This window comes from Ranitomeya imitator, chromosome 1, assembly GCF_032444005.1.
Source record: "Ranitomeya imitator isolate aRanImi1 chromosome 1, aRanImi1.pri, whole genome shotgun sequence".
NCBI lineage: Eukaryota > Metazoa > Chordata > Amphibia > Anura > Dendrobatidae > Ranitomeya > Ranitomeya imitator.
The window spans coordinates 299392741-299408773 of record NC_091282.1 but is presented as its reverse complement, the minus strand read 5'-3'; the positions used below and the strand labels follow the sequence as shown (position 1 = coordinate 299408773).

The following is a 16033-nucleotide window of genomic DNA, read 5'->3' as shown; positions in this document are numbered from 1 at the left end:
AATAAATAAAAATATACCTAAATTGTATTGCATATTTTAACACATATTTAATAGGTTACAGCAGAGTAGGGCCCCGCCAAAAGTGTCTACCGTGTTATGGTGGCGGCTTAAAAAATCTTTTGGCCAAAACAAAAGCTGCCGGCTATATGTGTGATCTTGTGATGGGATCTGTTAATGTGTGATAGGTGAGAAGTGGAGTTTTTCCAATAGAGAGTGGTGGGACTGTAGACAGTTCGAGGGGTGGAGCATGGAGGCGGGGCTGCGGTGGAGCCTGGGCGGAATCTCAAGGGGGCCCCCGAAAAATTTGCCAATATGGGGCCCCGAAATTTCTAGTGGCCGCCCTGAAGGTGACATCAACCCCACAAATATGAACCCCACTTGACATCACTCCAGGGCAAGTGGGAAGAGCTGAGCAAAGCGCCAGAATTGGCACATCCAATAGATGCACCTTTTCTGGGCAGCTGCGGGCTGCTATTTTTTGGCTGGTGGGGGCCAATATCGATGGCCACTTACCAGACCGAGAATACTAGCCCCCAGCTGTCTGCTTTAGTTTGGCTGCTTGTCAAAAATGGGGGGACCCCACATCTTTTTTTTTTTAATGATTTATTTAAATAATTTTAAAAAACGGAGTGGGGACAGCTGTATTCTTGATAAGCAGCCTTTCTAGAGCTGACAGCTGTGGATTGCAGTAGCCCCATCAGCTGACACCAGTGACCGGAGATAAACTTTACTTCTCCGATCACAGTTGCGCGCTCATGCTGTCATTTGACAGCATGGGAATCGCGGCTGTCTGACCGGACGTGATGAATTTACAGCTGATCAGAAGCAGCGTTTGCCATGCTGTCATGTCACGCGGTGTTCGGAGGATCGAACCCAAACAGTATCATGGACTTCCTGGTGAAGTCCGTGTTCGGTGTCCGTGCCCGAACAGTCGGTGTTCGGTACGGACGCCAAACTTTACTGTTCAGTTTCGTCCATCTCCAGTTGGGCATAATGATCCAAAACACACTGCTAAAAGCATCCAAGAACAGTTAAGAGCAAAAGATTGTGCAGCAAAATATTAAGTAAAGGGTACCATAATTTTGTCGAGGTCATTTTCCTTAGGCTGCCGTCACACTAGCAGTATTTGGTCAGTATTTTACATCAGTATTTGCAAGCCAAAACCAGGAGTGGGTGATAAATGCAGAAGTGGTGCATATGTTCAGGCTCGGACTGGCCCACCGGGGAACCGGGGGATCCTCCGGTGGGCCCTGGCACTGACACCTGCTGGCAGGGCCTCCTCCCGCTCCAGGGCCTCCCCCTGCTGCAGGGCCCCCTCCCCCGCCGCCGTCGCCCGCCTTGAATACTCACCCTGCCTGCTCCAGCGATGGTCTCGGCGTCTGCACTGCAGCTCGTCCTGAACGAGCTGTCACGTGACACCGCTCATTAAGATCAAGAATATTCATTATCTTAATGAACGGTGTCACATGACCGCTCAAGCAGGTAGAAGGTGCTGCGCCGGCGCCGCCGCTGGAGTCGGGACAGAGCGCGAGGGATGTCGGCACGGCCGTGCAGTGGGACAGGTGAGTATGAGGGACGGGGGAACGGGGGGATGAAGGAGGACATAAGCCGGCGTGCCGAGCAGGAGCGGGTGTGGGTGCGGAGAGATAAGCCTGCATACAGGGGGGAATATGAGCCATGCAGGGGGGAATATGAGCCATGCAGGGGGGAATATGAGCCATGCAGGGGGGAATATGAGCCATGCAGGGGGGAATATAAGCCATGCAGGGGGGAATATGAGCCATGCAGGGGGGACTATGAGCCATGCATACAGGGCGGACTATGAGCCATGCATACAGGGGCGGAATATGAGCCATGCAGGGGGGAATATGAGCCATGCATACAGGGCGGACTATGAGCCATGTATACAGGGGCGGAATATGAGCCTTGCATACAGGGGGGAATATAAGCCATGCATACAGGGGGGGGATATGAGCCATGCATACAGGGGCGGACTATGAGCCATTCATACAGGGGGGAATATAAGCCATGCATATAGGGGGGGGGATATGAGCCATGCATACAGGGGCGGACTATGAGCCATTCATACAGGGGGAATATAAGCCATGCATACAGGGGGGGGGATATGAGCCATGCATACAGGGGGGGGGGATATGAGCCATGCATAGGTGGGGGGGAATATGAGCCATGCATACATGGGGAGATATGAGTCATGCATACAGGAGGGGGTAATATGAGCTATGTATATGGGATAGGAGGGAGATGAGCCATGCATACAGGAGGGGGGTCATTATACAGTATTGAGCATCGTGTGTGGCCGTTATACAGTATGGAGCATCATGTGTGGCCAATGGACATTATACAGTATGGAGCATCATGTGTGGCCATTATACAGTATGGAGCATCATGTGTGGCCATTATACAGTATGGAGCATCATGTGTGGCCATTATACAGTATGGAGCATCATGTGTGGCCAATGGACATTATACAGTATGGCACACCATGTGTGGCCATTATACAGTATGGAGCATCATGTGTGGCCGTTATACAGTATGGAGCATCATGTGCAGTCATTATACAGTATGCAGCATCATGTGTGGCCATTATACAGTATGGAGCATCATGTGTGGTGGCCGTTATACAGTATTGAGCATCATGTGTGGCCATTATACAGTATGGAGCACTGTGTGGCCATATTTTTGTTTGCTTATAATTATTGTATATAAAACAGTGTGATCAGCAGTGCTAAATGGCTGCGGTTGGGACGTGGATATGGGTGTGACTAGTTGTGAAATGGGTCTGGTCAGAGGCGTGGCCTAAATTTTGCCGCGGCGCACTACGCGCGCCGCAAACTTAATGCCTCCTTCCCTTCAAAAGTTGGGAGGTATGGTACCACATTTGCCAGATCATGGCAAGTGCCGCAAATCCCATAGGGAACGCAGTGTTGCTGTAAGTGATCCGTTACACGGCAGATGCAGAAAAACTGCCGGATCTGCGACTTTCACATCAGCGATTCTTGCCAAAGTCACTGCCGATAGTGTCATACTCACCAATGGGGGAGGCAGCGCTAAAAGTGCCTAGGGCAGCAGAAACTCTAAATACGGCCCTGGGGGGCTACATTATATTCTGTGGGGGGACTGCATTATACTCAAGGTACTATATTATATTATGGGGGGCTACATCATACTATATGAGGGGTTACAGTATACTCTATGGGGGGCTGCATTATATTCTGTGGTGGGGCTGCATTATTCTCTCAGGGGACTACATAATATTATGGGGGCTACATCATACTATATGAGGGGGCTACAGTATACTCTATGGGGGGGCTGCATTATATTCTGTGGTGGAACTGCATTCTCTCAGGGGACTACATTATATTCTGTGGTGGGTGGCATTATACTATATGAGGGGGCTGCATTATACCCTATGGGGTGCTACATTATATTCTATGGTGGGGACTGCGTCATACCTGAGAGGGTTGCATTATATTTTGTGGGGTGCTGCATTATATTCTATGAGAAGGGACTGCATTATATTTTATGAGGGGGCTACATTATATTCTGTGAGGGGGCTACCCCAACCCTTGCTACATTATTAAGACGTGAACTACCTTATAGTATACCCTGATATTAGCGCTTTTTACCGCACAATTGGTGGTCTTGTATCTATTTCTATGTAGCTACATAGTGGGCCCCAAGAATGATTTTCTCTGGTGGGCCCAAGGTGCTCCAGTCCGACGCTGCATATGTTTCTATTATACTTTTCCTCTAATTGTTCCACTCCTGGTTTTGGCTTACAAATACTGATGTAAAATACTGACCAAATACTGCTAGTGTGATGGCAGCCTTATTTTTCTTTTTTTATAGAACCACAATTCATAAGTAATGTCTGATTTTTATTAGTTGATATTCAGTAAATTTACGTTGAAAATTACTTTTATCAGTTTCAGTTTAATTCAGAGATCATTGTGAGATTTTCTTACTTTATCAGAAGGGTGCCAACAGTTTTTTCTCCATGTGTGTATGTGTTAGACTCTCAGTGATAGAAGTGTAGTCAGAGCAGATGACAAATATTATCACAAATATCTTCAAAGTGACAAATGTTGCAACTATTAAATAACAATCGATGCAATATCCAATTTGATGGTAGGATTTATGGTAGGAGCACCATGTCATATACATTTGGAAATATAGAGTTAAGTTTATGTCTCCCATCCCATAACAGATGTACAAAATTCCATAATGTCCCAATGGGAAAGATACCAATTGAGATAAATATCTCCACCTATTTATTGTCACGATTCTACCCCTCGGTGTGTCTGGGACGCAGTTACTGACGGCTCAGCCGTTCAATCTGAGACTTGGAGACTTGGCTGTGCTGGCTGTTTCCAGGTGTTCATTGCACCAGGTGATTACCAGGCTAATTAACTGGGCTGTTAAGGTACCGTCACACATAACGATATCGTTAACGATATCGTTGCTATTTGTGACGTAGCAACGATATCGTTAATGAAATCGTTATGTGTGACAGCGACCAACGATCAGGCCCCTGCTGGGAGATCGTTGGTCGCTGAATAAAGTCCAGAACTTTATTTCGTCGCTGGACTCCCTGGAGACATCGCTGGATCGGCGTGTGTGACACCGATCCAGCGATGTCTTCACTGGTAACCAGGGTAAACATCGGGTAACTAAGCGCAGGGCCGCGCTTAGTAACCCGATGTTTACCCTGGTTACCATGCTAAAAGTAAAAAAAAAACAAACACTAGATACTTACCTACCGCTGTCTGTCCTCCAGCCCTGCGCTCTGCACTCCTCCTGTACTGGCTGTGAGCCGGAAAGCAGAGCGGTGACGTCACCGCTCTGCTTTCCGGCTCCCAGACAGTACAGGAGGAGAGCAGAGAAGCAGAGCGCAGCGCTGGAGGACAGACGGCTGTAGGTAAGTATCTAGTGTTTGTTTTTTTTTACTTTTAGCATGGTAACCAGGGTAAACATCGGGTTACTAAGCGCGGCCCTGCGCTTAGTTACCCGATGTTTACCCTGGTTACCGGCATCGTTGGTCGCTGGAGAGCGGTCTGTGTGACAGCTCTCCAGCGACCAAACAGCGACGCTGCAGCGATTCGGATCGTTGTCGGTATCGCTGCAGCGTCGCTAAATGTGAAGGGGCCTTTAGTCCCAGACGTTTACATTTAGATTTTGTGCGGTTTGTATCTCTGTACCTTGCGTTCTGTTGGTTGATTTTTTGTTACCTGACTGTGATGCTAGTCACTTCTCGCGGCTAAGCCGTGAGTCAGAGTGATCAGGGAGTCCAAGGTCAGAAGCCAGGAGGGTACGTCACAAACAGAAGGAAGAGACAAAAGCGTAGTCAGGTAACGTTTCCGATGTCAGAGTGCCGGGAGTATAACGAATCAGAAATGAAGGGGTTAAACAGGCGGATGGTCAGAACGAAGTCCAAACTCAAGCTACAGATCAAGCATATAGAACTCAAGGCACAGAGAGCACAAAGCACAAACCTCACAAGATGAATGTACGTCTGGCAGTGGTCTGGGAGAAGCTGCTCAATTAAGTAGGCATGGCCATCACCCCGGATAGTAAACACCTGAGACAGCCGACGCCTCCCAGTCACAGATTGGCTAGTTGAGCTGTCAATAAACACACCAACAGCTCAACACGCCCCTGAACCAGACTGGACAGTCATGCTGTAAATTAAAGTACTGACAGCTTCAGCACGCTGGATGGCCGAGCTGTCAGTAATTGCATCCCAAACACCCTTAGGGGTTGAACTGTGAAACTGATCTTGAACCTCGTTCTAACCATCCGTCTGTTGAACCCCTTTGCTCTGAGCTAGTATTTTTACCTCGGACCATTACTTGACTGCATCATTGTCTCTTCTTTCTGTTTATTATGTACCCTTATGGCTTTAGACCTTGGACTCATTGGCTATGCCATCTTATGGCTTGTTCTTGATAAGTGACTCAGTGTCACAGTTAGTAGGAAGAGCCTGCTCCTATAATTGTGACATTTTGTACATAGGTATCATATGTTCTCAGTGATGAGCCTTCTATGGTGAGAATGGACCTAAAATGCATTAAATTAAAGCAGTGAAATAGCCTCTGTGGGTTTGGAGATACAAGGTAATACTTGTCAAAAGACTGGTTAAAATAGATGGTATGTATCTGGTAGAGTTGTAGACACTGCACACCAACCATGTGCATCATGTGCTGATCATGTCAGGGCTGCGATTTCTGGCCCGTGTCTATTCCTCCTTCCCTGCCCGACTTGTCGTGTTTCCTGATTGCTTTTGGATTTTTGTGTTTGACTTGGCTTTGACTCTGACTTGACTTTGCCTCTGGTCCCTGGTACTTCTGCCTCTTGTACGGTATTTGACCCTTTGGCTCTCCACTGACTCTGTTATTGTTTTTTTCCCCTATACCGCGTGATTGACTATTCTGCTGCCACCTGGTGGCAGCTTCGCAGCAGCACTGCAGGTCTGCCCTTGCAGACTTGTTACTTTCCTTCCACTTTGTTGCCATCTGGTGGAATTTGCAGTTACCTGCATAGCTTCAGCATGACAGCGTGCATCTTTTCCTTGCAATGGGTAAAATTTAAATTCAATATCTATATCAAAATTTGGGACTGGAAACAGTTTTTTTACATTAACTTTGAAATTACAACATAGTTAAGAGAGTAAATATACAGTATTTTTATTACTTCATGGAATTCTTTCTACAGGTAGAGTGTTTTGCATTTTCACTTTTCACCCCTAGGTGAAAATCCAGGTGAATCCACAGTTGAAGTGATTCAGTTACTCTCAGTGATGAAGCGGCGTTACATACTGACCTCAGAAGGAGAGTTCATGATGGATATTTGAAATCCATATTGAAAAGTTCCTCCAATTCCCAATACAAAGATCAGCATGAATAGCCCGCGATATTGTACCTGAAAAACAAAATGAAAGCGTAAAATATTATTATGTTGATGTGGTTCATTAACAAGGAAAAAGGATCTATTTCTATAATTGACTTGTAATGTTTTCATTTCCTGTTCTGTCCAGATGTCACCGTATCCCAGAATTCCAAGCAGAGGAAGTTCACTGACCGCCATATTGGGACACCCAAGTGATGGGTGTCTCAATATGGAAACTGGTGCTGGTACCAACCTATTGCGCGGTACCACCAGCGGAACACCGACGCACCACACACACACACTCACTCACTCACACTCACACACTCACACTCTCACACACTCTCACATTCAAACTCACACTCTCACACTCACACACTCACGCAGCCTCTTGCACGGTACCACCAGAGGAACACCATAGCGAACACGCCGCTGCCGGGATCAGCCGAATGATTCACTAACTGCCGCCATCTTTGTACAGGAGGAGCACATGCGCAGTTTTAATGGGACTGCCGCTATCTGTCTGCACAAAGATGGGGGTCATCTGAGTTACTGCGCCTGCGCAAATTACGCGCAGGTGCAGTGAATCATTCATCTGATCCCGGCAGCAGATGCGCCACATGTCTACAGGCAGAGGAAGCCGGTCACATTAAAGGGTTTTTCCCATGGAGGAAAGTTCATTTTAAAAATTGACTGTGTGTGAGCGTGCACGGAGCATACCACATCTCCTGGGCAGGGGAGGAAGCAAAAGATAATACTGACATTACAGCAGGGGATCACAGTTGATTCATTTTATGAGGTAAAATATTTCACTGACTGTTTTTAAAAAATATATTACCTCACAAAATGTATCCTCTACGATCTCCTCCTGTAATGACAATATTGTCTTTTGCTTCCTCCCCTGCCCAGGAGCTGTGGTATGTTCTGTACACGGTCAGACACAGGGGTGAGTGTGTCTGACCGTGTACAGAGCATACCACATCGGGCCTCCATCTAGTAAATATATACACTGCTCAAAAAAAACAGAGGGAACACTAAAATCCCACATCCTAGATATCACTGAATGAAATATTCTGGCTGCAAATCTTTATTCATTACATAGTGGAATGTGTTGAGAACAATAAAACCTAAAAATGATGAATGTAAATCACAACTAATATCCCACGGAGGTCTGAAGTTGGAATGATGCTCAAAATCATAGTGGAAAATCAAATTGCAGGCTGATCTAACTTCAGTGGAAATGGCTCAAGACAAGGAAGCTCAGTAGTGAGTGTGGCCTTCACGTCCCTGTATGACCTCCCTGCAACGCCAAAGCATGCTCCTGATGAGGCGGCGGAAGGTCTCCTGAGGGATCTCCTCCCTGACTTGAACTAACGCATCTGCAATCTCCTGGCCAGTCTGTGGTGCAATGTGACGTTGGTGGATGGTGTGAGACATGATGTCCCAGATGTGTTCAATCGGATTCAGGTCTGGGGAACAGATGGGCCAGTCCATAGCTTCAATGCCTTCATCTTGCAGGAACTGCTGACACACTCCAGCCACATGAGGTCTGGCATTGTCCTGCATTAGGAGGAACCCAGGGCCAACCGCACCAGCATATGGTCTCACAAGGGGTCTGAGGATCTCATCTCGGTATCTAATGGCAGTCAGGCTTCCTCTGGCAAGCACATGGAGGGCTGTGCGGCCCTCCAAAGAAATGTCAGCCCACACCATTACTGACCCACTGCCAAACCGGTCATGCTGAAGGATGTTGCAGGCAGCAGATCGCTCTCCACGGCATCTCCAGACTCTGTCACGTTTGTCACATGTGCTTAGTGTGAACCTGCTTTCATCTGTGAAGAGCACAGGGTGCCAGTGGTGAATTTGCCAATCCTGGTGTTCTGAAGCAAATGCCATGCGTCCTGCAAGATGTTGAGCTGTGAGCATAACACCCATCTGTGGACGTCGGGCACTCAGACCATCCTCATGGAGGCAGTTTCTAACCGTTTGTGCAGACACATGCACATTTGTGACCTGTTGGAGGTCATTTTGCAGGGCTCTGGCAGTGCTCCTCCTGTTGCTCCTTGTACAAAGGCTGAGGTAGCGGCCCTGCTGCTGGGTTGCTGCCCTCCTACGGCCCCCTCCACATCTCCTGGTGTACTGGCCTGTCTCCTGGTAGCGCCTCCGGCCTCTGGACACTACGCTGACAGACACAGCAAACCTTCTTGCCACAGCTCTCATTGATGTGCCGTCCTGGATGAGCTGTACTACCTGAGCCACTTGTGTGGGTTGTAGAGTCCGTCTCATGCACAACCAACATTCAAAAGTGACTAAAACATCAGCCAGAAAGCATTGGTGCTGAGATGTGGTCTGTGGCCCCCACCTGCAGAACCACTCCTTTATTGAGTGTGTCTTGATAATTGCCAATAATTTCCATCTGATACACAAGCCTCAGAGCAGAAAGCATTTCCTAGATCATTTATGCCCCTCAATTTACATCATGGGGGAGCTACAGTTAGGTCCATATATATTTGGACAGAGACAAAATTTTTCTAATTTTGGTTATAGACATTGCCACAATGAATTTTAAGCAAAACAATTCAGATGCAGTTGAAGTTCAGACTTTCAGCTTTCATTTGAGGGTATCCACATTAAAATTGGATGAAGGGTTTAGGAGTTTCAGCTCCTTAACATGTGCCACCCTGTTTTTAAAGGGACCCAAAGTAATTGGACAGATTAAATAATTTTAAATAAAATGTTCATTTCTAGTACTTGGTTGAAAACCCTTTGTTGGCAATGACTGCCTGAAGTCTTGAACTCATGGACATCACCAGACACAGTGTTTGCTCCTTTTTGATGCTCTGCCAGGCCTCCACTGCGGTGGTTTTCAGTTGCTGTTTGTTTGTGGGCCTTTCTGTCTGAAGTTTAGTCTTTAGATCAGGTGACTGACTTGGCCATTCAAGAATATTCCACTTCTTTGCTTTAATAAACTCCTGGGTTGCTTTGGCTTTATGTTTTGGGTCATTGTCCATCTGTAGTATGAAATGACGACCAATCAGTTTGGCTGCATTTGGCTGGATCTGAGCACACAGTATGGCTCTGAATACCTCAGAATTCATTCGGCTGCTTCTGTCCTGTGTCACATCATCAATAAACACTAGTGACCCAATGCCACTGGCAGCCATGCATGCCCAAGCCATCACACTGCCTCCGCCGTGTTTTACAGATGATGAGGTATGCTTTGGATCATGAGCTGTACCACGCCTTCGCCATACTTTTCTCTTTCCATCATTCTGGTAGAGGTTGTTCTTGGTTTCATCTGTCCAAAGAATGTTCTTCCAGAACTGTGCTGGCTTTTTTAGATGTTTTTTAGCAAAGTCCAGTCGAGCCTTTTTATTCTTGATGCTTATGAGTGGCTTGCACCGTGCAGTGAACCCTCTGTATTTACTTTTGTGCAGTCTTCTCTTTATGGTAGATTTGGATATTGATACGCCGACCTCCTGGAGAGTGTTGTTCACTTGGTTGGCTGTTGTGAAGGGGTTTCTCTTCACCATGGAGACTATTCTGCGATCATCCACCGCTGTTGTCTTCCGTGAGTGCCCAGGTCTTTTTGCATTGATGAGTTCACCAGTGCTTTCTTTCTTTCTCAGGATGTACCAAACTGTAGATTTTGCCACTCCTAATATTGTTGCAATTTCTCAGATGGGTTTTTTCTGTTTTCGCAGCTTAAGGATGGCTTTTTTCACCTGCATGGAGAGCTCCTTTAACCGCATGTTTACTTCACAGCAAAACCTTCCAAATGCAAGCACCATACCTCAAATCAACTCCAGGCCTTTTATCTGCTTAATTGAGAATGACATAACAAAGGGATTGCCCACACCTGTCCATGAAATAGCCCTGGAGTCAATTGTCCAATTACTTTTGGTCCCTTTAAAAACAGGGTGGCACATGTTAAGGAGCTGAAACTCTTAAACCCTTCATCCAATTTTAATGTGGATACCCTCAAATGAAAGCTGAAAGTCTGAACTTCAACAGCATCTGAATTGTTTTGTTTAAAATTCATTGTGGTAATGTCTGTAACCAAAATTAGAAAAATGTTGTCTCTGTCCAAATATATATGGACCTAACTGTATATTAGCTTAGGACACTCTCATATAACCATAAGACACAGAAGAAAAAAAGAGTACAAAAAATCCTAAATAAAATCCAAATAATTTATTCAACAATACAAGTAGACATCACAAAAAGTAATCAAAAGAAAATCAATAACAACAAAGTGGAAAAGTTGACTTCACAGGTATAAAACCCAGGGACAGTATTAAATCAAAGTGGATGGGAGGACACCTAAACAACAATACCTCAGTCAATGAAAAGTACTGTAGCAAAGCCACTGGTAGAGGAATGTCAAGGTGCTCAATGTGATAAATTGATGCAGTTTACTAAAGTGCTAAGTCCATAGGAATCATGTGCAAATTTAAAGTGCTGCTAATCAATTTAAGAAGTAATGAGATAACTAAACCGGTCACAATAGTCCTCAACCTATAATTAGGTGTATATCACTTTAAGTTAAATACACATTGTTAGGGATGTCAGAAAGTGTCCTTACCCATAGTCTCCACTACTGTCACCTGAGTAGTGCAGCCCCAACGCACGTTTCGCCCCAACAGCCCCCCGAGGAAGCCCACGCAAAACGTGCATTGGCCAGCCACATAGTATATTGCCCAACCACGTAGTATATTGCCCAGTCACATACATAGTATATTGCCCAGTCACGTAGTATATTGCACAGTGACGTAGTATACAGCACAGAGCCACGTAGTACACAGCACAGACAGTTAGTATACTGGCCAGTCACGTAGTATATTGGCCAGTCACATAGTATATTGCCCAGCCACATAGTATATTGCTCTTCCACGTATGTAACAGGTTAAAAAAGACTTAAAATAAAAAATAAACATATACTCATCTTCCGAAGGCCCCTTGTAGTCCTGGCGCCTGTGTGCGGTGCACGCAACAGCTTCCGGTCCCAGGGTTGGTATGAGCGCAGAACCTGTGATGATGTCGCGGTCACATGACCATGACGTCATGGAAGGTCCTTCTCGCATAGCATCCTTGGCACGGGAGCCTGCCGCTTGCACTGCCGAGGACAGCGCGCACGTCGGAGGGTGAGAATAAAGTTTTTTTTTAATTATTATTATTATCATTTGTAACATTAGATCGTTTTACTATTGATGCTGCATACGCATCATCAATAGTAAAAAGTTGGTCACACAGGGTTAATAGCTGCATTAATGGAGTGCGTTACACAGTGGCATAACGCGGTCCATTAATGCTGCCATTAATCCTGTGTGAGGGCTGACTGGAGGGGAGTATGGAGCGGGCACTGACTGCGGGGAGGAAGGAGCGGCCATTTTGCCACCGGACTGTGCCCGTCGCTGATTGGTCGTGGCAATGAATATCCGTGACAGACAGAAGGACAGACAGAAAGACGGAAGTGACCCTTAGACAATTATATAGTAAATGTGCATTGTGACTATTAGGGCTCGTTCACATGATCCTCTCCAATTCTAGTCTATGGGTGTATAAAAAAAGTCAGATCCCATATGGATCATCCATATTGCTTTCGACTTTTTCCACCTTTTTTGGATAAAAATCAGACGATTTTTCATACGCTCGTTTGAACCTGGCATGAGTAAATCGTATGCTGTATCTGCAGAAGACAATGGCCACCTTTTCCTTAAATTCTGACCAGATTTAGGTGAGGATATGAAAAATCCTCCAATTTTCATCCAGACAAAAAGGTGATTATAATCTATGTGCCATCCTGAACAGCCCTATTGAATAACACTGGTTTGCTGTCTATGTGCTATCAAATTATAACACTGACAGTACACGTCCATATGATATGCTGGAGTGAATGAGTCCTAAAGCTGAAACTTGAATGGTTATAACTTATGTTGGCAAATGCTTCACTCTTGCTTTTAATCCAGTCTTGATAAATCTTTCCCATCATCTATGGTAATAGCGATGGCACCTGCCTAGTCTCTTCATTAATAAATTAAGTTTTGCCGACAGTCACGCTTTACATCAGTTCTAATGAGAATGAATACTTACGAGTTCCTTCATCCATGATGACATTTTGGAAGGATTGTGGGAGCTCTATTCCTTGTCTAGTCTCTCAGTACTGCAGGGTTTATAAGAAGTTGCTGGTCAAGGAGTTGAATGAAGTTAAATTTTTACATACCATGGGTTACTGTGACCTTTGGATTAGATAATTCAGTCTAAGATTTGGGACGTGATTTGTTATTTTTTTTTCATGACTTGCAGTTTCATCATGTGCTGCATATTTTTAATGTATGCAAGCTAACGTAGGACTGTCAGACACGTGCATTTTAATTTTTTTATATGAGACCTGCTATGTTTTTGTCTAAGATGTATTTATCTGATAGTTCTGCTTGTGTGGACAAATGGAAGCTTAATAAATTTATTTTTTTATTTTAAAATATTATTTTGTTCTGAGTTAGTAACTTAGTTAAAGGGTTATTTCCAACATTAATCCCTTCACCCGCAAGCCTGTTTTCACCTTTCTGACCAATCCAATTTTTTCAATTCTGACCAGTGTCACTTTATGTGGTAATAACTCTGAAATGCTTCAACATATCACATTGCTTCTGAGACTGTTTTTTGTGACATGTTGTACTTCATGTTAGTGGTAAATTTTGATCAATATCATTTGTGTTTATTTATGAAAATATGTTACATTTGCCCCCCAAAAAATTACTTTTGCAATTTTCAAACTTTTAATTGTTATGCCATTAAACCAGATAATTATACCACACAAAATACTGAATAAATAACATTTACCAAATCTCTTCTTTACATCTATTTTTTAAACATATTTTTTATTAAGAAGTTAGAAGGGTTAAAAGCAATTTTTTCATTTTTCCAACAAAATTTACAAAACCAAGTTGTTTAGGGACCACATCCCATTTAATGTGACTTTGAGGAGCTTATGTGGCAGAAAATACCCAAAAGTGACAACATTTTAAAAACTACACCCCTCAAAGTGCTCAAAATCATATTCAAGAAGTTTAATTCTTGTGAAACACCCTAAAAGGTTAATAAAGCAATGTAGAAGGAAAAAAATTTAAATGTTACTTTTTCCCACAAAAATATTGCTTTAGCCCCAAATTTTGCATTTCCAAAAGTGCAACAGGAGAAAATGAACCATACAATTTCTTAGGCAATTTCTTATGAGTATACTGATACTCCTTATGTGGTGGAAAACTACTGTTTGAGAGCATGGCAGGGCTCAGAAGGGAAGAAGCACAATTTGAATTTTGTAGCACAAATTAGCTGAAATAGATAGTGGATGCATGTCACATTTGTAAAGCCCTTGAGGTGCCTAAACAGTGGAATCCCCCCATTTTGGGAACTACACCCTTCAAGGAATTTATCTATAGATATGGTGAGCACCTTGAACCCACAGGTGCTTCACAGAATTTTAAAAAGTCAAATTTTTCATTTTTACAAGGGTAATAGGAGAAAATGGAACATAGAATTTGTTGTGCAATTTCTCATGAGTACAACGATACCCCATATGTAGTGGAAAACTACTGTTTGGGCACACGGCAGGGCTTGGAGGGGAAGGAACGCCAATTGAACTCTGGAGCGCACTTTTCACTGGAATAAATTGCAGATGCCATATCACATTTGAAGAGGCCCTAACATGCCAAAACAGCAGACACCCCCAAAAGTTGACCCATTTTGGAAGCTACTGCTTTTGAGGAATTCATCTTAGTACTGCCATTAAAAGGTATCAACCACTGAGGACTCTCAATTCTAAATATTTTCCTAGTACTGTAGTGAGCATTTTTAACCCACTCACAGAATTGTATAACATTGGGCCCAGTTGCTTTGACCCCAAGTTTTCAATTTTCAAAAGTGATAATAGGAGAAAATGAATAGTATAATGTGTTAAGGAATTTCTCCTAGGTACACTAATACCCCCCCAAATGTATAAAAAAATTACTTTTGAGGCACAGTGCAAAGCTCAGAAGGGAAGGAGCGCCATATTATGGTGAAGATTTTGTTGTTATGATTTGCAGGTGCCATGTCACATTGGCAGAGCTCCTGTGGTGCAAGAACAGCAGAGGTTTCCATCTAAATCTTTGAATGATGTGATTCAGATGAAACCCTTAAGGGATCCATTCACTATAATGAGGACTCCGTTTGGGCACTGTTCAGGAGTGTACGTTTCAGAGGTAATAAATAATAATAATCTTTATTTTTATATAGCGCTAACATATTCCGCAGCGCTTTACAGTTTTGCACACATTATCATCACTGTCCCCGATGGGGCTCACAATCTAGAATCCCTATCAGTATGTCTTTGGAATGTGGGAGGAAACCGGAGTGCCCGGAGGAAACCCACGCAAACACGGAGAGAACATACAAACTCTTTGCAGATGTTGTCCTGGGTGGGATTAGAACCCAGGACCCCAGCGCTGCAAGGCTGCTGTGCTAACCACTGCGCCACCGTGCCGAGGTGCAAGAAACTGTGGCTGAACGCACTTCTATGCATTCTTAAAAAAGAGAGGGACACCGCCAGATCATTGTGTCTCCATCTGCCTCATAATAGAGAATTTACCACTGGGGCTTCTATCTGAATCATGTATTTCAGAGATTTACATAGAAAACCTCAGTGTAAGCGCTCAGTGAGCCGAGCCTTACTGCGATCTTTGGGAGGCGCAGAATGAACAAATCAACAGCAGGTCAAGATTTTGTTCTATTTATTTTTATACTATTCCTCACGCAGTATAAGTAAGTAGACCATTTTATTCTTCGGGTTGGTGCGATTACAGTGATACCAAATTTATATTTTTTTATGTTTGGCTGCTATAATACACTAAACACACAAAAAAAGTTTTTGCAACGCCATATTTTAAAAGCTATAATTTTCCTATATATCTGTTGACAGGCTCATGTGAGGGCTTGATTTTTGCATGACGAGTTGATGTTTTTAACCCTTTCCCGACCTTTGACGCCACGTAGGCGTCATGAAAGTCGGTGCCAATCCGACCCATGACGCCTATATGGCGTCATGGAAAGATCGCATCCCTGCAGATCGGGTGAAAGGGTTAACTCCAAT

General features: G+C 44.3%; 1 protein-coding gene across 1 annotated transcript in view; it reads right to left on the bottom strand.

Moving 5' to 3' along the window:
* The window catches only part of LOC138670117 (solute carrier family 2, facilitated glucose transporter member 11-like), a 110026-nt gene extending 97006 nt beyond the window's left edge, over positions 1-13020 (bottom strand). Inside the window, exons 1-2 of the mRNA XM_069757159.1 lie at positions 12997-13020; positions 6841-6939 (exon numbers count right to left, since the gene is read on the bottom strand). Of these exons, the coding sequence (XP_069613260.1) occupies positions 6841-6939; positions 12997-13020 (123 nt within the window). The remainder of the gene's footprint in view (positions 1-6840; positions 6940-12996) is intronic.
* Positions 13021-16033: the final 3013 nt, after the last annotated feature.